The sequence below is a fragment of the Poecilia reticulata genome, chromosome 6 (assembly GCF_904066995.2).
Source record: "Poecilia reticulata chromosome 6, P_reticulata-male-v2, whole genome shotgun sequence".
In the NCBI taxonomy this organism is placed as follows: Eukaryota; Metazoa; Chordata; class Actinopteri; order Cyprinodontiformes; family Poeciliidae; genus Poecilia; species Poecilia reticulata.
Genome location: NC_088835.1, coordinates 4,322,746 through 4,344,832, shown reverse-complemented (window position 1 = coordinate 4,344,832; position 22,087 = coordinate 4,322,746). Strand labels below are relative to the sequence as shown.

The following is a 22,087-nucleotide window of genomic DNA, read 5'->3' as shown; positions in this document are numbered from 1 at the left end:
AAGCTGTTTTTTCCAACCCATTTTTGTATGATGTAAGATCTATTAGTGAACGGCATTAGCTCAAGTTCACAATCCAGACCAGATGGTGGCGGTATTGCACACTTTCAGGTTTTTGAAAAGCGCCATAAAAAGAACAGCCATGAATTCAGGCAAGATAACAGACGCTGTTGAAATTCGCCATTATTACTCGCATAATATTGCCTTAAAAATAGAGAGGGCCTTGATAATAGTTAGTAGTTTTGGTAAATTCAATCTTGTGACGTCCTAGTCCGAGTTAGACGACAACACAACTGGACAAGAACCGGATGGAAATGAAATGTGGGTCACAAAAGGAGCCGAAGGGACGAAGGCTGCTAACGTGTTGCTAGCTGGTGGTAAGTTTACTTAAAATGCTCATTATCTTCATTTAACCATAAACAGTGCAGTACATATATAAACAAACGTACGTTGTTCCAGAAATAATTATTTTATCATTGATTGTGATTTTTATGATTATTATTACTATAACAATCATTCAGCTTCATGTTATAACTGCATGGAGGCTGTTTGTTGCGACTTGATATAGTTTAATTCATAAACTTAACCTGGTTTTAATTAAGCTCCATAAGACAGAGAGACTTTGATATTGTGAGGTGGTGGTTGTTCTAACTCGTTCAGCAATGATTTTATCTTCAACATGTTTGCAGTCTAACAAACCAAAAGTGTAGCATACTATGATCACATTACTAATATATTAAATATGTAATGCCAAGATACTTAAAATACATTCTAAATATATTTTAAATGTAATTCAATCACAAAAATAGTACAATCAATATAGACTAATCAAGCGCATGTTTATATTACATAAAGAGCAATATACTTGAAGTATATTAAATGCAACTTAAATTGTTCCAAAAAAGTATGTGATGGTACACTTGGTGCACTTTAAATTGTACTTCTCTACAATTTAATTACTATTGAAATACACCAAGTACAAAATTCATTGTTCCAAAATGTCACACTTTAAGTTAACTAATCTTAAGTGAACTTGAAGAACACTCATGTTTAGTTTGACTTAAAGTATGCTTATGTATGCTAAAATTTAACATACTTAGTATATTTTTCACCAGGGTAGTATCAAAGAGATTTTACAAATGAAAATCTGAAAAGTGTGGGTGTAAAAGTCAAAGTGAAGACTTTGGAGTGGAGCATTTAATTGAAAGGGATTAACAAAAAAACTGAATATAATTTATGCTGGAAAATAAATTCTATCACCCTTTAACTGTGTTTGTAAATCTCAATGCAGCCATTAGTTTGAGGACAGGGGTGTGAAAAAGTTTTTGCCCCCTTCCCATCTCCCGTTTTTCTTCACGTTTGTCATGTCAGTGTTTCAGAACATCAAACCACTTTAAATATTAATCAAAGATTAGACAACATTAAGGATGATAATGATGATACAAACCTGCATGGACCTGTGTGAAAAAGTGACTGGACCCTAAACCTGATCATTCATTGAGCAACTTTTAGCAGCAACAACTGCAACCAAGCGATTGTGACAATGTGCAGTGAGTCTTTTCCAAGCATCTTTACAGAATGTTTCTAATTCAGCCACATTGAAGGGTTTCCAGTATGAAAGCCCCATTTAAGGTCATGCCACAGCATCTCAACAAGATTCAGGTCAGGACTTTGACTAGGCCACTTCAAAGTCTTTGTGTTGTTTTTCTTCAGCCAATCAGAGATGGATTTGCTGTTGTGTTCTGGATCACTGCCTTGCTGCAAAACCTAAGTTGGTTTCAGGTTGAGGTCACCAACAGATGGGTGGACGTTCTCCATCAGGATGTTTTGGTCAACAGCAGAAGTCATGGTTCCATTTAGCTTCCAGGTCCCGAAGCAGCAAAACAGCCCCAGACAATCACACTGCCACCATCACGTTTTCCTGTTGGTATGATGATTTTTTCTGAAATCATCATACCAACTTTTACTTTTGCACCAGATGTAACAGGATACACACTATCTAAAGAGTTCAGCTTCTCTCTCATCAGTTCACACAATGCTTTCCTAAAGTGTTGGGGATCATCAAGATGAGTTCTGAAAAAACAAAGTACAGTCTTAATGTTCTTTTTGCTCAGCTGTGGTTTTCACCTTGGAACTCTGTCCTTTTTGCTCCATGTCTCTTTTGTATGGTGCCCTCAGGCATGACCTTACTTGAGGGAAGTGAGGCCTACAGTTCTTGGATGACATTGTGCTGTCTTTCTCGGTGTGATGTTGGTTGGTTATCCACTCCTGGGAAGCTTCACCGTTGTTCCATGTTTCCACCATGTGTGGATAACGGCTCTCACTGTGGCTCACTGGAGTTCCTGAGCTAGAAAATGGCTTTGTAATCCTTTCTGGACTGATAGGTCTCAGTTACTTTCTCTCATTTGTTCCTGAATTTCTTCAAAGGTCAGCATAATATCTAGCTTTTGAGGATCTTTTGGTGTCCTTCAGTTTGTCAGGCAGGTCCTGAGTAAGTGATGTCTTGACTGAGAACAGGAGTGCCAGTAATCAGGCTTGAGTAATCAAGCTCAGATGTGATAAACCACAGTTTATCTCATTTGGGCAGTATTATGTATATTCCAGGCACATAATGCCATTTTATAGCACAATAATTGTGCTATAAAATGGCAACTCTTTATAACAACTGAAAGTTATTCAGTTGTTATAAATAATGTCATTTAAATTAAACATGACTTTGCAGTTAGATGCCTTGAAATTGGCCTTTGTCTCTTTAAGAAGCTCTTGCTCTTTCCGGCACTCAACCTTCAGCACATGGCCACAATAATGCTTTTTTTGTTAAGCTATTAACAATGATTTTACCAACGTTTCACTGAGAATTAGTTTGCATGATGAGCTCAGCAAATGGGCAGCTGGGACACAGTGAAATGGGTCTGCTTTGCTCTGACTAATGATGAAGGTTAGCTGTCCTGATCACAGCCTTGCTCATCTCCCTACCTCCAATCATCCTCAGACTTGGCTGTGTCTCTTGGCTCTGATGGAATTTTTCAAAATTTGACGGGCTATGAATGCAGAATGCAATAAATGACACTTTAATAAACTGTTAAAATATGAATAACTGTCTCTGCATTTGATTATTTAAAATTAAGTAATATTGAACATTTTTTCACATTGATTTACTTTGGTAGTATATACCTCTCCTTGGGCTGCCACCTTACCGTGGTGGAGGGGTTTGAGTGTCCCAATGATCCTAGGAGCTATGCTGTCTGGGGCTTTATGCCCCTGGTAGGGTCACCCAAGGCAGACAGGTCAAAGGTGAGGAACCAGACAAAGTGCAGCCCGAAGACCCCTTATGATGGACACAAACTTTGGACTTGGTTTTCCCTCGCCCGGACGCGGGTCACCAGGGCCCCACTCTGGAGCCAGGCCTGGAGGTGGGACACGATGGCGAGCGCCTGGTGGCCGGGCTTTTACCCACGGAGCCCGGCTGGGCTCAGCCCGAAGAGGAGACATGGGTCCCCCTTCCAATGGATTCACCACCTGTCGGAGGGGCCAAAAGGGTCGGGTGCCTTGTGCTATGGGCGGCAGCCGAGGGAGGGGACCCTGGCGGTCTGATCCTCGGCTGCAGAAGCTGGCTCTTGGGACGTGGAACGTCACCTCTCTGGTGGGGAAGGAACCGGAGCTAGTGTGCGAGACTGAGAGGTTCCGGCTAGAAATAGTCGGCCTCACCTCGACACATGGCTCTGGTTCTGGAACCAGTCTCCTTGAGAGGGGCTGGACATACTTCCACTCTGGAGTTGTCCACGGTGAGAGGCGCCGGGTTATGGGCCAAACAGCAGTTCAGATTACCCACCCTTCTTGGAGTCCTTAGAGGGGGTACTGGAGAGTGCCCCTCCTGGGGACTTCCTTGTTCTACTGGGGGACTTCAACGCTCACGTGGGCAATGACAGTGAGACCTGGAGAGGTGTGGTTGGGAGGAACGGCCCCCCCGATCTGAACTTGAGTGGTGTTCTGTTGTTGGACTTCTGTGCTCGTCACGGATTGTCCATCATGAACACCATGTTCAGGCATAAGGGCGTCCATATGTGCACTTGGCACCAGGATGCCCTAGGCCGCAGTTCAATGATTGACTTTGTCATCGTCTCATCGGATTTGGTGCCTGTAGTGGCAGCAACTCCAGAAGCAGCTGATGGTACAGGCGGGCGAAACGGCATGCGGCTCGGGTAGTCGCTGAGGCAAAAACTCTGGCGTGGGAGGAGTTTGGAGAGGCCATGGAGACAGACTTCCCTACGGCTTCGAGGCGATTCTGGTCCACCATCCGGCGTCTCAGGAGGGGGAAGCAGTGCGGCACCAACACTGTTTATAGTGGGGATGGTGTGCTGCTGACCTCAACTCGGGACGTTGTGGGCCGGTGGGCGGAATACTTCGAAGACCTCCTCAATCCCACCAACATGCCTTCTGTTGAGGAAGCTGAACCTGGGGACTCTTGGTTGGGCTCTCCAATCTCTGGGGATGAGGTTGCCAAGGTGGTCAAAAAGCTCCTCGGTGGCAGGGCCCCGGGGGTGGATGATATCCGCCCGGAGTTCCTTAAGGCTCTGGATGTTGCAGGGTTGTGTTGGCTCACGCGACTCTGCAATATCGCATGGACATCGGGGGCAGTTCCCCTGGATTGGCAGACTGGGGTGGTGGTCCCCCTGTTTAAAAAGGGAGACTGGAGGGTGTGCTCCAATTACAGGAGGGTCACACTCTTAAGCCTCCCTGGTAAGGTCTATTCAGGGGTCCTGGAGAGGAGGGTCCGTCGGATAGTCGAACCTCGGATTCAGGAAGAGCAGTGTGGTTTTCGTCCTGGTCGTGGAACACTGGACCAGCTCTACACCCTCAGCAGGGTCCTGGACGGTGCATGGGAGTTCGCCCAACCAGTCTCCATGTGTTTTGTGGACTTGGAGAAGACGTTCGACCGTGTCCCTTGGGAGGCCTTGTGGGGGGTACTCCGGGAGTATGGGGTACCGGGCCCTTTGATACGGGCTGTCAGGTCCCTGTATGACCGGTGTCAGAGTCTGGTCCACATTGCCGGCAGTAAGTCGGGTTCGTTTCCGGTGAGAGTTGGACTCCGCCAAGGCTGCCCTTTGTCACCGATTCTGTTCATTACTTTTATGGACAGAATTTCTAGGCGCAGCCGAGGTGTTGAGGGGATCCGTTTTGGTGGCCTTAGGATCGCATCTCTGCTTTTTGCGGATGATGTGGTCCTGTTGGCTTCATCGGAACATGATGCAGGTCTCACTGGAGCGGTTCGCAGCCGAGAGTGAAGCGGCCGGGATGAGGCTCAGTGCTTCCAAATCCGTGGCCATGGTCTTGAGCCGTAAAAGGGTAGAGTGCCTTCTCCGAGTCAGGGGGGTCGTCCTGCCTCAAGTGGAGGAGTTTAAGTATCTGGGGATCTTGTTCACAAATGAGGGAAGAAGGGAGCGGGAGATCGACAGGCGGATTGATTGGGGCAGCGTCTGCCGTGAAGCGGGCGCTGTACTGGTCCATCGTGGTGAAGAAAGAGCTGAGCCAAAAATGCCAAGCTCTCGATTTACCGGTCGATCTACGTTCCCACCCTCATCTATGGTCATGAGCTTTGGGTCATGACCGAAAGAACGAGATCACGGGTACAAGCGGCCGAAATGGGTTTCCTCCGCAGGGTGGCTGGGCTCTCCCTTAGAGATAGGGTGAGAAGCTCGGTCATCCAGGAGGGACTCAGAGTAGAGCCGCTGCTCCTCCACGTTGTAAGGAGCCAGTTGAGGCTTGGGCATCTGGTAAGGATGCCTCCTGGACACCTAACTGGTGAGGTGTTCCGGGCACGTCCCACCGGGAGGAGGCCTCGGGGAAGACCCAGGACACGCTGGAGGGATTATGTCTCTCGGCTGGCCTGGGAACGCCTGGGGGTTCCCCCAGAGGAGCTGGAAGAAGTGGCTGGGGAGAGGGAAGTCTGGGGAACCCTTCTGAAGCTGCTGCCCCCGCGACCCGACTCCGGATAAGCGGAAGAAAATGGATGGATGGACCGTAGTATATAGACAAAACTGTTTTGATTTGATTGATAAAATAGTGTTTAAGCACACAACTATCTTGGAGGCTCTATTTATGTGTTCTCCCACAGTCTACAGGGCCACATAAAATAAAATTATGGAGGGCCAGATTTGGCTTAGGTTCTTGAGTTTGACACGGGTGCTTTACTGTATTCAGTCAAGAACTTTTTAATGTTTGGAAACTCACATCCATTGCAGACTCATAGGCGCACCAGTTCTGATCATCCTCGCCAACTATCAGCATCAAGGGACACTGGAGTTTTCCCACCTGGTCAAAGACAAACAGAGTTTTTAATTTCATTTCTTTTTTTTTTAAAAAGCCCTCCAGGAGTTAGCCACATGTTATTTAGTTCTTCTCTGGTAAGCTTTATACTGAAAAAAGTGCTAACCTCCCAGTGAAGGGAGCTGGAGGGGAGGGGTGCAGCAGTTGCATAGCAACACTGGTTACAAATCAAAATTTACAAGAAGTCTCTGTCCACATATTGTAATACAAATGTATGGATAAGAGATTGCTTGAATTTTTAGTTTAATGTTTGTGCACATCAACTCAAATTTTGTTTATTAACTATAAGTTAAATGTCGAGATGGTCCCAATATTGATAAAAAATATTCTAGACTGGATATTAGTGACAATGTGCCTAATCGAGATCTTCAGTTCAATTCTATTCTTTGTACTCTGAGCAACATCATGAGTTATTACATTATATTTACATTATATTTAGAATTACTAATTCCACTTTCTGAACCATTTGAAATAAGGTTTGTTGAAGTTTATTTTTTACATGTTTAATCAAGGTAGTCAAACTACTGTTTTTGTCAGTTTCAATATCTATTTTACATTTTATGTTATACTCCTAGTTGCACTGACTGAACAAATTAAAGTTGTGTTGTTTCCACGTTTGAACAAGCTTGTGAATCTACTGCTGTATGTAAGCGTGCTGTACTGGTGCAGAGTTATCACATACATTTGTAATTCAGTACATTATCTGTGTTTTAAAAAGAAACATTTTAAGTAAATTCAGCGCTGTTTTTCTGTGTCGGATCAATATCAGTCGATACTAAACCTGTAATGGAAGTGAAAAATGTGTATTGGTACAGCTCTAGTTAAATTCTTATAGAAAGAGATTTGCCAATTAGAACTAAAATAATTAGTACACTTAAAGCTGAATGTGGGAAAGAACAGACATGTTGTGCCTTTAGTTACTCACATCCACTTTGAGGGAGAGGTCAATGGGGATGGGCAACAGGAGATCTCGCCAGACCACCTCGTTATCTTTGGTGAAGCGAGTATTCCCACAGTTTCTTTATTGAAAAAGAAGGTTGTCATATGGACATGTTGTGATAACTATGATGAAAACAAATATTTCTGATTTATTTGTTCTCCTCTCAGTTCATCAATTTGAAGCCTTTATGCAGAATTTCAGCCACTGACTGGGAACTTATGAACTTACTTGCTGAAGTAATCCAGCATCTCCTTCAAGAATCCATCCATCGGCTGCACATGACTCCCACTAACACACACAGCACACCTGAGCTGGAGTACACAGACAAACAGATGTTAATCAGATGAGAAACATAGAAACCAGAATCTCTACTGTTGTTCTGCATTAGCTGACCGAACAAAAAACGCATATATATTTAAAATGTCTCACTTTTAATCATGGAAACAGAAACTCCTTAATTATCTCAACTTTGCTGTTGTGGATTGAGTTGAAGACAGACTTTTGTGGAGGGAATTGAATTGAACAATTGTATATAAAAGAATCTGAACTGGATTTGTTTTCAGATTTTCAGAGACGTTTTCTTCTCTGATGTACAAAATTCAATCAAATCATCTAAGACCTCATCCACACAAAGATAATTTTTGGTGTATCTGCAATAGTTTTTAGGTTGTGTGTTCACAGTCCAGAAATGATTATTTTTAAAACCGTATTCCAGAGTGGATACATTTAAAACATGTTAGGTTTTCATGACTACATGACCCCATTTTATGTGATCATGCGGCTTGCATGATCATGTGTAGTGTAAATCATCATGTAGTGCCTCACTCTCACAAATAACAAAAATCTCAACATTTGGTGCTTTTTGTGCATTGCTGTGGCAGTGCCACCGATTTGCCTGGAATGCCTACTACAGCATTCTCTGTGTTTTCAGCATTTTCATGGATCTAAGTAAAAATGTAGTTTACTTAGCTCCATGTGTACAGGATCTAAATCAAACCTTCATAATTTGAGAATGCACAGCCATTTTCAGGATGACACTGGTGCCCAGGGAGAGACCCAACATGGCGATTCTGCTGCCGAGGACCTTAGGGTGCTTCTGGAGGAATTTGTAAGCCATCTGCAGGAGAAAAGCATCTTACAGCTCAGACCAGTGTGCAATGTTTGAATTGTAACACAGACAATAGAACTAAAACTTTAGCATTCATTTACTCAGAATAACAATTCTGAATAAATTGTATAAAATTTTATTTAATGGGTTCAGCAGAGATAAAATAAAAAAAATTGTTTACATTTAGCATTTAATTAGAGAGTTTACTTTGTAAAGGTGTAACTAATCATCTTGGTAGTTTGATTATTGTATTAGCATGACATCCCCCTGACCCGGAGAAAGCTCACTACCCCTTTCCAGCTCAAGACCATGTCCTCGGATTTGGAGGCACTGATTCTCATCCCAGCCGCTTCACACTAGGCTGCAAACTGCTCCAGCAAAAACTGTAGGTCACGACCTATGAAGCCAGTAGGACATCATTCCCAAAAAGCAGAAATATGATCCAAGGCCACCAAAGGGGATCCCCTCCACACCTTGGTACATCTAGAAATTCTGTCCATGAAAGTAATGAACAGAATCGGTGACAAAGGGGAGCCTTGGCGGAGTCCAACTCTCGCCAGAAATGAGCCCGACTTACTGCCAGCAATGCGGACCAGACTCTGACACCGGTCATACACGGACCTGACAGCCCGTATCAAAGGGCCCGGTACCCCATACCCGGGGTTCCCCGAGGGACACGGTCGAACGCCTTCTCCAAGTTCACTAAACACATGTAGACCACCCAGCCGGTCTACACAACCAGTTGATTGGGTTGGGTTGGGCGAACTCCAGGCTGTGTGTAGAGCTGGTCCAGTGTCCCACGATCAGGATGATAAGCACAATGCTCTTCCTGAATACATTTGATTTGACATTTTGATTTACTTAATTGTGGCATGTTTGGCTTTGTGCTGCGGCTGAAATTATTGGTACAGTATTTTTGGTAATGTTTGTGATATTTTGCGAGTTCCAAGTGCTATGGGCCAAGTCTTCCTATGGTCTTCTGCAGTAACTTCTATTCACAGCCTTTCACCTCCAGTCCAGGTTCCGTCAGCAGAGGTGCACACCGACTGGTAGCAGAGGCTACAAAGTGGCACTGTTATGTAATAATCAACTTTTTTGAGCTTTACAACATATGCTGTTATTTAAAACACCTGTAGTGTTTTGCCTTGATTCTTTCATGCATGTTTGAGAAATCCTTTAATTTCCATGGCAACCATTCAGCTGTGCAAAACGCCTGGGTGGAGCTAGCTCCGCCTACGAGGTATAGTTTCCAAGCTTCTCCCTCACAGAGAAGTCCTCCCCTGCAGCTCCAGTGGACCGCTCCCAGCAATTGGCAAACACCTGCTGAAACTGTAAATCTTATGAGTTCATTATAGGAGCTATTTCTCAGTGAAACACTGGTAAAAACATTGCTAAAGGGTTAACAGAAGAGCCAAATTGTGGTGACTTCCGGAAGGTGGAGTTTTGGAAAGAGCAAGAGTTTTACAATTTTTTTAAGTTATATTCGATGTATAGCATTTATTTAACTGAAGTTAGCATAAAAATCAACTATAGTCTTTTAAAAAGCACACACAAAAAATATAATTAATATTTGTGTTGCAGTTCTGTTAAATCCTAATTAAAGGAGCAGTACAGGTGCTGGTCAAAAATTATATTATGAAAAAGTTTATTTAAATCAATAATTCCATTCAAAGAACTTCAAACATCGGGACTAATATGAACAGCGCAATAAACGTTAAAACAACCATGAATGAACGAGTCTGTAAAGTTGCACAACAAAACATTATTATAATCATTAATATTAAGATAAGCGTCACAAATCTGTACAACCATCTGAGTTGTGGAGCCACAAGAGGAGCGCTGTGTGACAGCAAACCCAGAACCTGGAAGCTGGGGGTGAAAAGTTGGGGGTAGGGGCTCTAAAATCCTAGTTTTCCAGACAATAGTGGAACACACAAAAACAGGCAAAATTACCAAAAAAAAATAAAATTTTTTGGACTGTTGTAAACATTAAACCATCTCTCCTTCAGTTCAACCTTGCAGGTGGATACACATTGTTGATGTTACCATTAAAAAATAACTTGCAATTAAGTATTGGCAAAGATCAATGTAATTTTCACAGGTGGCAGAGCGTTGTTGTTAGCAGCTGATGAAATTAACTAAAATAGTAACTTGTAATCTAACTTAGTTACTTTCCAAATCAAGTAGTCAGTAATCTAAGTTACTCTTTCAATGAGTAATCAGTAATCTGATTAAAGTTACTTTTTCAAAGTAACTACACCATCGTCATCTGGTTCGCGTTTATTAGCTGATTAGTGTGTAGCACCAGGGGTCTTCAATATTGAACCTATTCACAATATTCTAATTTTCTGAGATACTGAATTGTTTTCAGCTAGGTGAGGAACCAGACAAAGCGCAGCCCGAAGACCCCTTATGATGGACACAAACTTTGGATCTGGCGTTCCCTCGCCCGGACGCGGGTCACCGGGACCCCACTCTGGAGCCAGGCCTGGAGATGGGGCACGATGGCGAGCGCCTGGTGGCCAGCCAGGCTTTTACCCACGACATACTTCCACTCTGGAGTTGTCCACGGTGAGAGGCGCTGGGCTGGAGTGGGCATACTAGTTGCCCCCTATCTGGGTACCTGTACGTTGGGGTTCACCCCGGTGAATGAGAGGGTAGCCTCCCTCCGCCTACGGGTGGGGGGACAGGTTCTGACTGTTGTTTGTGCTTACGGGCCAAACAGCAGTTCAGATTACCCACCCTTCTTGGAGTCCTTAGAGGGGGTACTGGAGAGTGCCCCTCCTAGGGACTTCCTTGTTCTACTTGGGGACTTCAACGCTCACGTGGGCAATGACAGTGAGACCTGGAGGGGCGTGGTTGGGAGGAACGGCCCCCCCGATCTGAACTCGAGTGGTGTTCTGTTGTTGGACTTCTGTGCTCGTCACGGATTGTCCATCACGAACACCATGTTCAGGCATAAGGGCGTCCATATGTGCACTTGGCACCAGGATGCCCTAGGCCGCAGTACAATGATTGACTTTGTCATCGTCTCATCGGATTTGGTGCCTGTAGTGGCAGCAACCCTCGAACCTGTTGGTGGACACCTTTGGTGAGGGATGCTGTCAAGCTGAAGAAGGAGTCCTACCGGGCCTTTTTGGCCTGTGGGACTCCAGAAGCAGCTGATGGGTACCGGCGGGCGAAACGGCATGCGGCTCGGATTGTCGCTGAGGCAAAAACCCGGGCGTGGGAGGAGTTTGGAGAGGCCATGGAGACATACTTCCGTACGGCTTCGAGGAGATTCTGGTCCACCATCCGGCGTCTCAGGAGGGGGAAGCAGTGCAGCACCAACACTGTTTATAGTGGGGATGGTGTGCTGCTGACCTCAACTCGGGACGTTGTGGGCTGGTGGGCGGAATACTTCGAAGACCTCCTCAATCCCACCAACATGCCTTCTGTTGAGGAAGCTGAGGCTGGGGACTCTGGGTTGGGTTCTCCAATCTGTGGGACGAGGCCGCAGAGGTGGTCAAAAAGCTCCTCGGTGGCAGGGCCCCGGGGGTGGATGAGATCCGCCCAGAGTTCCTTAAGGCTCTGGATGTTGCAGGGTTGTTTTGGCTCACGTGACTCTGCAATATCGCATGGACATCGGGGGCAGTTCCCCTGGATTGGCAGATTGGGGTGGTGGTCCATCCTATTTAAAAAGGGGGACCAGAGGGTGTGCTCCAATTACAGGAGGGTCACACTCTTAAGCCTCCCTGGTAAGGTCTATTCAGGGGTCCTGGAGAGGAGGGTCCGTCGGATAGTCGAACCTCGGATTCAGGAAAAGCAGTGTGGTTTTCGTCCTGGTCGTGGAACACTGGACCAGCTCTACACCCTCAGCAGGATCCTGGAGGGTGCATGGCAGTTCGACCAACCAGTCTACATGTGTTTTGTGGACTTGGAGAAGGCGTTCTACCGTGTCCCTTGGGAGGCCTTGTGGGGGGTACTCCGGGAGTATGGGGTACCGGGCCCTTTGATACGGGCTGTCAGGTCCCTGTATGACCGGTGTCAGAGTCTGGTCCACATTGCCGGCAGTAAGTCGGGTTCGTTTCCGGTGAGAGTTGGACTCCGCCAAGGCTGCCCTTTGTCACCGATTCTGTTCATTACTTTTATGGACAGAATTTCTAGGCGCAGCCGAGATGTTGAGGGGATCCGTTTTGGTGGCCTTAGGATCGCATCTCTGCTTTTTGCGGATGATGTGGTCCTGTTGACTTCATCGGAACGTGATCTGCAGCTCTCACTGGAGCGGTTCACGGCCGAGTGTGAAGCGGCCGGGATGAGGCTCAGTGCCTCCAAATCCGAGGCCATGGGCTTGAGCCGGAAATGGGTAGACTGCCTTCTCCGGGTCAGAGGGGTCGTCCTGCCTCAAGTGGAGGAGTTTAAGTATCTGGGGATCTTGTTCACGAATGAGGGAAGAAGGGAGCGGGAGGTCGACAAATGAATTGGGGCAGCGTCTGCCGTGAAGCAGGCGCTGTACCGGTCCGTCATGGTGAAGAGGGAGCTGAGTCAAACACCGAAGCTCTCGATTTACCGGTCGATCTACGTTCCCACCCTCATCTATGGTCATGAGCTTTGGGTCATGACCGAAAGCACGAGATCACTGATACAAGCGGCTGAAATGGGTTTCCTCCGCAGGGTGGCTGGGCTCTCCCTTAGAGATAGGGTGAGAAGCTCGATCATCTGGGAGGAACTCAGAGTAGAGCCGCTGCTCCTCCACGTTGAGAGGAGCCAGTTGAGGTGGCTCGGGCATCTGGTCAGCATGCCTCCTGGACGCCTCCCTGGTGAGGTGTTCCTTTTTCTTTATTAACATTTTCACTCCTTTTTACCGGGCAGCAGCAGCAGCTAATCTGAACTCTTCCTCAATCTGTCCCTGGTCTCTCATAATCATCCTCCTCAGACGATAAAAAGCCCCTGAATCGCTAATTCTCCCTCCTTCTCCACTACTGAATCTGCTCCAACGGTCAAAGTTTGTGCGGTAAACGCAAACATTTTTCTGAATGGGTTTATGCGCTTTTTAGCTTTTGTCGTAGTTTTTCTGTCCTGCCCCGTCCATAGGCGTAGGAACCGGGGGGGAAGCAGGCGTATTTGTCCCTTAAAACAGTGTTTTTCAACCTTTTTTGAGCCAAAGTTCATTGTTTTAATTGAAAAAATTACAAGGCACACCACCAACCAAAAGTGTAAACAGATACTCTGTAGCCGCCTATATTACATATACAGGTCCTTCTCAAAAAAGTAGCATATTGTGATGAAGTTCATTATTTTACATAATGTAATGATAAAAATTTAACTGTCATATATTTTAGATTCATTGCTCACCAACTGAAATATTTCAGGTCTTTTATTGTTTTAATACTAATGTTTTTGGCATACAGCTCATGAAAACCCAAAATCAAATAAACACCTTTATTTTTTATCATATTTTACATTTATTTCAAATTGCACTTAACATGTCCACTTCAAAAATACACATGAATAGTACCACCACACTGTTGTGTGTGATGCATGAATGTAGTAACATTCATGCATCACTAATTCTCGTTTTAATGTGAAATGCTCTGTACTGCCATCTAGTGATAAAATTACATGATTACGCCGCTAGTCACTACTACAGCAGACACTAAAGATGGCATTATTTGCAGATAATTCGTTTTCAAAAAATCTTGTAAGACCAATTACCGTATTTTCCAGACAATGAGCGCACCATACTATAAACCGTACCTTTAATTTTTGTGAAACCGCTCTCGGTTTCCCATAAGGACCCAGCAGAGGGCGGCGTCCTAATATCTGCTGGATATATTAAGGACGCAGTTCTCCGTCCCCAAATCCGGTTTTGTTCACGCCGAGTTTACGTGCAGCAGCTTTATTTCCCTCCTGTATAGCCAGATCAATACTCCTCAACTTAGAAGCTGCATCATATGAGTTTGAAAACATTTCTCTGCCGTGCCTGCTGCTAGCATGTGCTTGTTCTAAATGAAAATTAGCACGTTCTTCTTTGACTTCCAATGATTCACTTCCTGCGACAGACTGGCAACCTGTCCAGTGACCCCGCCTCTCGCCCGGAATGTTAGCTGGAGAGTCACCAGCACCCCTCCTGACCCCATTAAGGGACAAGGGTGTAAAGAAAATGGATGGATGGATGAATAATTCACTTCCTGCTAAACAGCTCCCTGGTGGTTGAAGAAAAATTGGATCATTTTCACGACACACCTCACAATCACTCACGGTACACTAATGTGCCACGGCACAGTGGTTGAAAAACACTGCTCTAAAATAATTTCACCTCAGTCCTATCAACCTTAGTAAAGATCCATCCAGAAGAATAGGATTGTTCCTGAATGTCATATTATTATATTGCACTTTGGTCACAGTGTTGTCCCATATATGCGACACCTCAGTCAACACCTCCACACAATAATTCAGAGCATGAGTGACAACTTTTTTCATCACAGATGCAACATGTGTCTCTGTACAGCTAGCTTTGCTAGCATCACGTCCACAGATCTTACCTTCCTTTAAACTTTCCTTCCAAGTGACTAAAAGTTGGACGAAGTCCCACCGTCTGTTAAAGCAAAGAGCTGCTGATTTTACATGTCGCCATATCTATGATTTATGCAGCTATTATATTACTGACGCTCAGAGGAAACCACTGCGCATGTCTGGAGCTCCCTGTGCCAGTAAAGGTGGAGCCGATGGGTGACAACAGACACTAAGTCACGTTATTGCTTGGATTTTACGGCGCCACCTTAAGTCCCTGAACTTCACATTTTAACGGAAAAAAAGCGCAACGCGACTTGGATGTAACGAGTAACGAGACAGTTTGTAGAAATGTAGTGAAGTAGAAAGATACTTACTGTAAAATGTAGTGGAGTAAAAGTAGAAAGTATCCATTATTAAATCTACTTTAGTAAAGTATAGATACATGAAAATTGTACCACCACTGGTGCTCATGATAGATTAAAAGAAATTCAATCATTTCAATTGGCATGATTTATTGTTTCTCTTTTTATTTCTCTCTTTCTACCAAAATCTGTATGATAAAAGCTTCCAGGTTGGTGCTTTGGTCTCAGCTAAACGTTTTTTGAAGGACAATTTCATTTACAAAGACTTCAAAATTCATTTTATTTGTCGTTTTGTTTATATGTCTTCCAGTAGCAGTGTTAAATGTTCATTATAATTTAAAGCTACTGATCTTTCAGATTGTGTTCTTGCATTATTATATTGCCATTAACATTTTATTACTTAAAAATGGTTTCAAAACAACAATATTGTTTATCAAAATCAAAATGTTATTGTGACAGGTCTACACACATATGATATATAGTGTAGTTAGTTTATCACTATGGATGGCATAGTTACTTTGAAAGAGTAATTTGATTACTCAATAAAAAATTCATCCATCAGCTAGAAAATGTGCATCTCTTTTCCCTCCATCGTTTACGTTTGTGTGGCTGGTGTTACATATGAAACATATCTTCCCAAGGAAAAAGAAGAAAGCAACAATATGTGTTTTCTAAAAGAAATTACAAATACGTAACTTTAATCTGATTATTGAATTGTAAATAGTAACACGTTAGATTACGCATTACAAGGGGTCAGATTAGAGTAATGCATTGATGACAATTATTTGACATTTTTGCTCAAGTTATTTATGGATCTTTCAGGTTTCCAATATGTATCCCCCAAGCCCCCCAATGATAAACTTGTTTCTACACCCTCGGCCCATCCTCTCACTTTTCTTGGACTCCAGTTAGCAGCTAACCGTTAGCTGAATGGCTCTATTTATGACGTCAGAAAGGAGGGGCGAGTCAAGGAGGACTGAGGAATTTCATTGGATAAAAATTATATTTAATATACTTTTTTTGATTAAATTATGACAGGGTAGGGCCACCAGATATGGACAGTAAATGCATCACTCTGTAGTCCAGACGGTCAGTCCTCCCCTGGACAGACGTTACTTTCATGGACAGAATCCGAGGTGTTGAGGGAATCCATTTTGGTGTCCTTAAGATCGCATCTATGCTTTTTGCGGATGATGTGGTGCTATTGGCTTCATCAGGCCAATAGGACTGATCTATAGCTCTCGTTGGAGCGGTTCGCAGCCGAGTGTAAAGCGGTCGGGATGAGGATCAGTGCCTCCAGATCCGAGACCATGGTCTTGAGCTGGAAAAATGTAGAGTGCCTTCTCTGGGTCAGGGAGGGTCGTCCTGCCCCAAGTGGAGGAGTTTAAGTATCTGGGGATCTTGTTCACAAATGAGGGAAGAAGGGAGCGGGAGATTGACAGACGAATTGGCGCAGCGTCTGCATTGAAGCGGGCGCTGTACCGGTCCGTCATGGTGAAGAGAGAGCTAAGCCAAAAAACTTTTGGACTCAATTTACCGGTCGATCTATATTTCTACTCTCATCCAAGGGAGTAAATTCCATCACACTATTGGGGGGGACAATAAACAAGAAAATTTCCTACACGTAATTTTGAGAGGATCAGAAAAGTTACAGTGAAATGTAATGCGGTTTAAAAAGTTTTTAATGTGTTCAAGCTGCAGGATCAAAAATAACTAGTAAGTGGTATTGTCCAACAAACTTGTTTTCTCAGTAAATAAACTGCTGAGACTCAGAGAAATCAAACTATTTAAATTATAACTTAGGTTGCTTTATTTTTAAACCTTTTCTGGTTTCCCATGTCCTGAATGGCTGAGAACCTGGTAGGTAAATTTCTGGGAAGTATCATAACTTCAACTTAATGCTCAAAGCATCAGGATTTTCATGGAAACATGTTCAGATTTTATTGTGTGTTTTTAAAGGCTCTCCGTTGAAGATTGTAAGAAATAAAGGATATTATGTCAAAACTTTGTTTTATTATTCAATCAATTTTATCTATAAAGCACCATTCATGTTGGAGACAGCTCGCTGGAAACTCGTAATAAAGGGTATTTCTGACCTGGGTTTGAACTATCCAGGGTCACAGTCTGCGAGTACAAATACCAGAGTTGTGAAGTAAACTGAAACTGATGGGATACTTTTACTCCCATCTCTGTAAGAGGGCCGGTGGATATTAAAAGTGATGTACCTTCATCTTTTCTTCACTTCCTTGGACTAGACAGGCTAGTCACTGCTCATACTCTTTGCTTAATTTCTTAATAATCAAAATGCATTTTGATTCATTCTTGATTGACTTAGTATTTCACATTAGGTAAGACTTACTTATTTCAGTTGCTCTAGAGCAGCATTTCTCAATGGACCTTACCAAGCTCCGCCCAGAAACGCCCTCTAAAATCCCACGTGACTACATGTCTCACAAACAAAGCCTCGCAGAACTTAGTTTCTATGTAAACATGGCGTTTTTCATTTCGACTGACTCTCTGCAGAGTATTTCTGAGTCGATTAGCATTTCTGCTGGATATTCACAAAATATCAGCCACGACAATGGACAAGGGAACCAACAAGTTCATGTCATCTTTTTTGGACGACATCACGGTGTTTGAGCCACGCGATGCCTCTAACATTGTGCGCAGCTAAATGCTACCGGTCGATGAGGAAAACAGCAGATCCTCAGACCCTCAGCATAAATATAGCTGTGGACAAGATCACTGATGGCTGTTGTTCTTGCAAGGCTGGGTAAGTCGGGCATTCATGGTTTTGAGGGTTACTTTTGAAATCAGTGATTTCTGTTGTTGGCAAATGTTTCAGTGTGCCTAGGCCTGATACTCGGTACTCGGTGCTAGCGTGGCTAACACGATTACAGTTTAGTAAAAAGCCTTTTCAGGTGAAATAAAATCTTTAATGTATGTCAGATACGGTGCACATTGCATATTGATCTGTTCAACTAACGTAAGGCTGTAACAGACAGGCTTCAAGGTGTAGAAGTTGTATCGGTACTGCCATTATGCTCTACTTGGCTAAAAGATTTTCATAATCGATGTGTTTATTATTGACTTTATTTTTTTCATTCACTAAACACAAAGAAAGCAAAGCAATAATACTTACGCCAGCAGACACTTTGTTCTTATTGTTCCTACGACGGTTGAGCTGCAAATGCGGTCGTGAACAAGCTTTGATCCAAGCAAGGCATTCGTTTCAGATTTTGGAAATCTGTAAATTTTAGTTCCACAAACACAATCAGGATACCACTGACAGTGGAGAACCATTCTTTTTCGAGTCCTGACGCAAAAACCTCCTGCCGGTCTGCTAGTCCACAAAGTACATTAGCATGTGTTTACTACTGTAGCTTGTGTTTGTGAGACGGTCACGCATGTGATAGCTGCGCTGTGACGTGAAATGGGCATTAGCCAATGAAACGTAGCCCCTGTGGTAAGGTCCATGGGGGCGGTATCGAGGACTGCGGGGTGAAAGGGGGTTTGGCGTAATTTTTTACAAAAGGGAGGCGCTGAGATTCCTTTCGGGGGTGTTTGCTTCAAGGTAAACTTTACACCTTATATGCACAAGTTTAGACCTTATACAAGTTTAGACTGAGCAACTTGCTAAAACTGTATTGTGTAACATTAAAACATGCAAGGCTGCAACTGTATCGATGGCAGCTCTTCTTCTCTTCAGTGTTTGTTAGCTTCTCCTGCTCCTGGTAGCTTTACCGCATCAGTTCAGCGTTACACCGACTGATGACGCTGTTACTCACTTGTCTGGTGTCTGATTTTCAAATATTTTATGTCTTATTGAGGATTTTTGTACATATGTTTTGTCAGTACTGTAGTCGTGTCAAAGCAGCAATTTATATTAAAAAGTGTTTTATTGCCCGTCTGGATGCTGCCCGCTTCCATGGAAGGACAACGGAATATCGCTCTTATAAACATGTGATTACTAAAATCATGATACCCTCACTGTGGATACCTCTGAAAAATGAACTAAGTTAAATAAAGAAATCCCTCCATGGGTGATTGCACGATAGACAGCGTTCATTTTATAGAGTTATTGGTGCTGTAAGTGATCCCGTATGAAACGGCAGCACCACAGTACTTTTGAATTTTAATCAACAGAACATCAGGATTTTCCTGTTCTTTTAAAAGGTTTACATCAGTCCTTTCCCCATCGATACGCTTCCCAACTGCCCCGCACCGTAGGGGGTAAAAAACCCCAAACAAACAAACAAACAAACAAACAAACAAACAAAAAAAAAACAACGCGCACGTTGTGCAAAACTCTGAAACAAAAGAACCATGACATAGAATGGAGCAACAAACTAGATGTGAATCAGGATCAGAGAATCCGGTGCTGAACAGGGAAAAATCAAGAACTTGTAGTGACAGATCAGGTGAAACAAGGGCCGGCCCAAAGCATAAGCAAAATAAACAGCCACCTAGGGCCCCTAAGTGGAGCCAATTTTTTTTTCTTGTAATAATTTCTATGTCATAATATCAAAACCACACAATTTCACTATGAACTGATCTGTTTTTATAACAATAATGTATATAGAAACCGTGGTGGCTCCAGAAATTTTTCTGCAGGTGCTAAGGGGGAGATAAGCATTTTTACTGGGGATGCTATGACAGATCTTTTTTCCCTATAGTTATCAACACACACGCATTAGTATTGTTATGTTAATCAGACTGATGTGCATTTATTTGACACTTGGACATCAGCATGAAGCCTTGAGCCATTGGCCAGATTACTTCCAGATATTACATTGTTTAGATTGAAACAGCATTTATGAAAATGCGATTATATGAGTTGACAAAAACCACTCGGAAAAACAAGTTAAGCCGCTTAGTTCAATACTCCCGATTCTCATTTCCGATGTACATCATGACGCTTCGAATGATTAAGTGATGTAGTTGCAGTATATTCATGGTTTCTACTTGTTTTAGTTGAGCTAATTTGTCTGTGAACGTAACACACCTGGTTGGGGCTCATAGACCAGGTGTCTATGAGGCAAAAAAACCGTAAAACATCAGCACCCATCAGTTCAAGGGAGTCAGAGCTATGTGAAACAGTAAGGCTGCTCCGAGAAGAAATCGCTGAAATCAAGAAAAGCATGACCAGCTCTCAATCTACTCACCAAGCAAAAAGGAATGTTAAAAGGGGATGCAAAGGATGTGAAGAGCACAACAGAAGTGATCAATGTGAACATTGTTTTAAGTGTGGACAATTGGGACACTTCTCTAGGGGCTGCAGGGGACCAAAAAGGTTGACAGTGAAACCTGATGGCATGAATGTGAACATGCAGACCTCCACACACTCACAACAACACACTGTGCTGCAAGGAGAAGTTGAGGAAAAGATGTATGAGCGGCTCTGTGAACGGATTAGACAGCTGGAGGCGCACGTGGAAATGGATGAGAAAGCAAAAAATAATCGTAGGTTCCACTTATGCCAGTCACCTCTCCATACATCACCACACCAAGCTGAGAGCTCTAATAGGAAATAAGTGTATGGTGGACTGTTTCTTCGAGGATGTTCCAACCAAGGCGTTGTGGGATACCGGCTCACAAGTCACCATCATAAATGAAAGCCTGAGGAGATCCCAGCTTCCCCACATCAAGTTACGCAGCACAGGTGAGCTCCTAGAGGAGGGAGAGACTTTGGTTGGGAAAGCAGCAAATCAGACCCCCATTCCCTTTGCAGGTTGGATGGAAGTAAAATTCAAACTAGAATCAAAGGGAGGTCTGAATTCAGAACTGCTGGTGCCAGTACTCGTCTCTAATGAGCCTGGAGTGGCTGAGCCACCAATCATTGGATACAATGTCATTGAACATTTAGTAAAGAATGGCATGGAGCACCATCCTGGTGTCACGTCCATAGCAGTAAAAGAAGCTTTCTCATTTGACTGCAAAAAGGCAGATGTGTTAATTCACCTAGTAAAAACAGCTCACCAAAATATTGAGGAAGCAATGGTGAAAATTGGACGTCTAAAAACAGTGATTCCTGCGGGTCAGACCAAAGAGGTGAAGTGTAGTGTGAGGATGGGTCCTCTCTCAAAAAGACAGGAAGTACTGTTTGAGCCTGAGGTGGTCCCAAAATGGCCTGAGGGTTTGAACATCTTAAAAACAGTGGTCTGCCTGAAAACAGGAAACCTGTCAGCAGTATCAATCCCAGTCACAAACGACAGTCATTCAGATATTACGCTGATACCCCGCACTGTAGTGGGATACTTGCAGCAGATTAAAGCAGTTTATCCAGTAGAAGCCAGACCTGTCGGTGCAAGTGAAAAGAAAACAGAGATAATCTCACCTGCCAGAAACCGCAACTGTCCAGTTTCTGATGAACCACATGGAGAACACGGAGAGCCCGAGGCATCCAAACATGATCTCTGGGACCCGCCAGAGATCATGTGAACATTGTTCACCTGACTCCTGAGCAGCAAGAAGATGTAAGGAGGATGCTTCATGAGGAGTGTAATGCATTTTCTAAGGATGAGCATGATGTGGGGTGCATCCCATCCCTGCAGCTAAAAATCAGGCTGAACGACACAACACCAGTAAGACGGACTTATACATCTGTCCCCAAACCGCTTCTTAAGGAGGTGAAGGAATATCTGGAAGACTTGCTGAACAGAGATTGGATTCAAAAGTTCAGATCTCCATATTCATCACCCATAGTTTGTGTACGCAAGAAAGATGGAAGCCTCCGCTTGTGCGTGGATTATCGTGACCTGAACCGGAAATCCATTCCGGATCGTCATCCCATCCCTTGAGTGCAGGATATGCTTAATAACCTGAGTGGAAGTGCATGGTTCTCTGTCTTGGACCAGG

The 22,087-nt window shown here is 43.8% G+C and overlaps 1 protein-coding gene across 2 annotated transcripts in view; it reads right to left on the bottom strand.

The window, feature by feature from the left end:
- The window catches only part of LOC103460423 (peroxisomal succinyl-coenzyme A thioesterase-like), a 54,493-nt gene that overhangs the window by 4,085 nt on the left and 28,321 nt on the right, over positions 1-22,087 (bottom strand). The window contains exons 6-9 of one of the 2 annotated variants that reach the window (XM_008402575.3): positions 8,262-8,381; positions 7,493-7,575; positions 7,250-7,343; positions 6,229-6,309 (exon numbers count right to left, since the gene is read on the bottom strand). In XM_008402575.3, coding sequence (XP_008400797.1) covers positions 6,229-6,309; positions 7,250-7,343; positions 7,493-7,575; positions 8,262-8,381 — 378 coding nt within the window. The remainder of the gene's footprint in view (positions 1-6,228; positions 6,310-7,249; positions 7,344-7,492; positions 7,576-8,261; positions 8,382-22,087) is intronic. The other variant, XM_081607687.1, reaches the window with a different exon arrangement.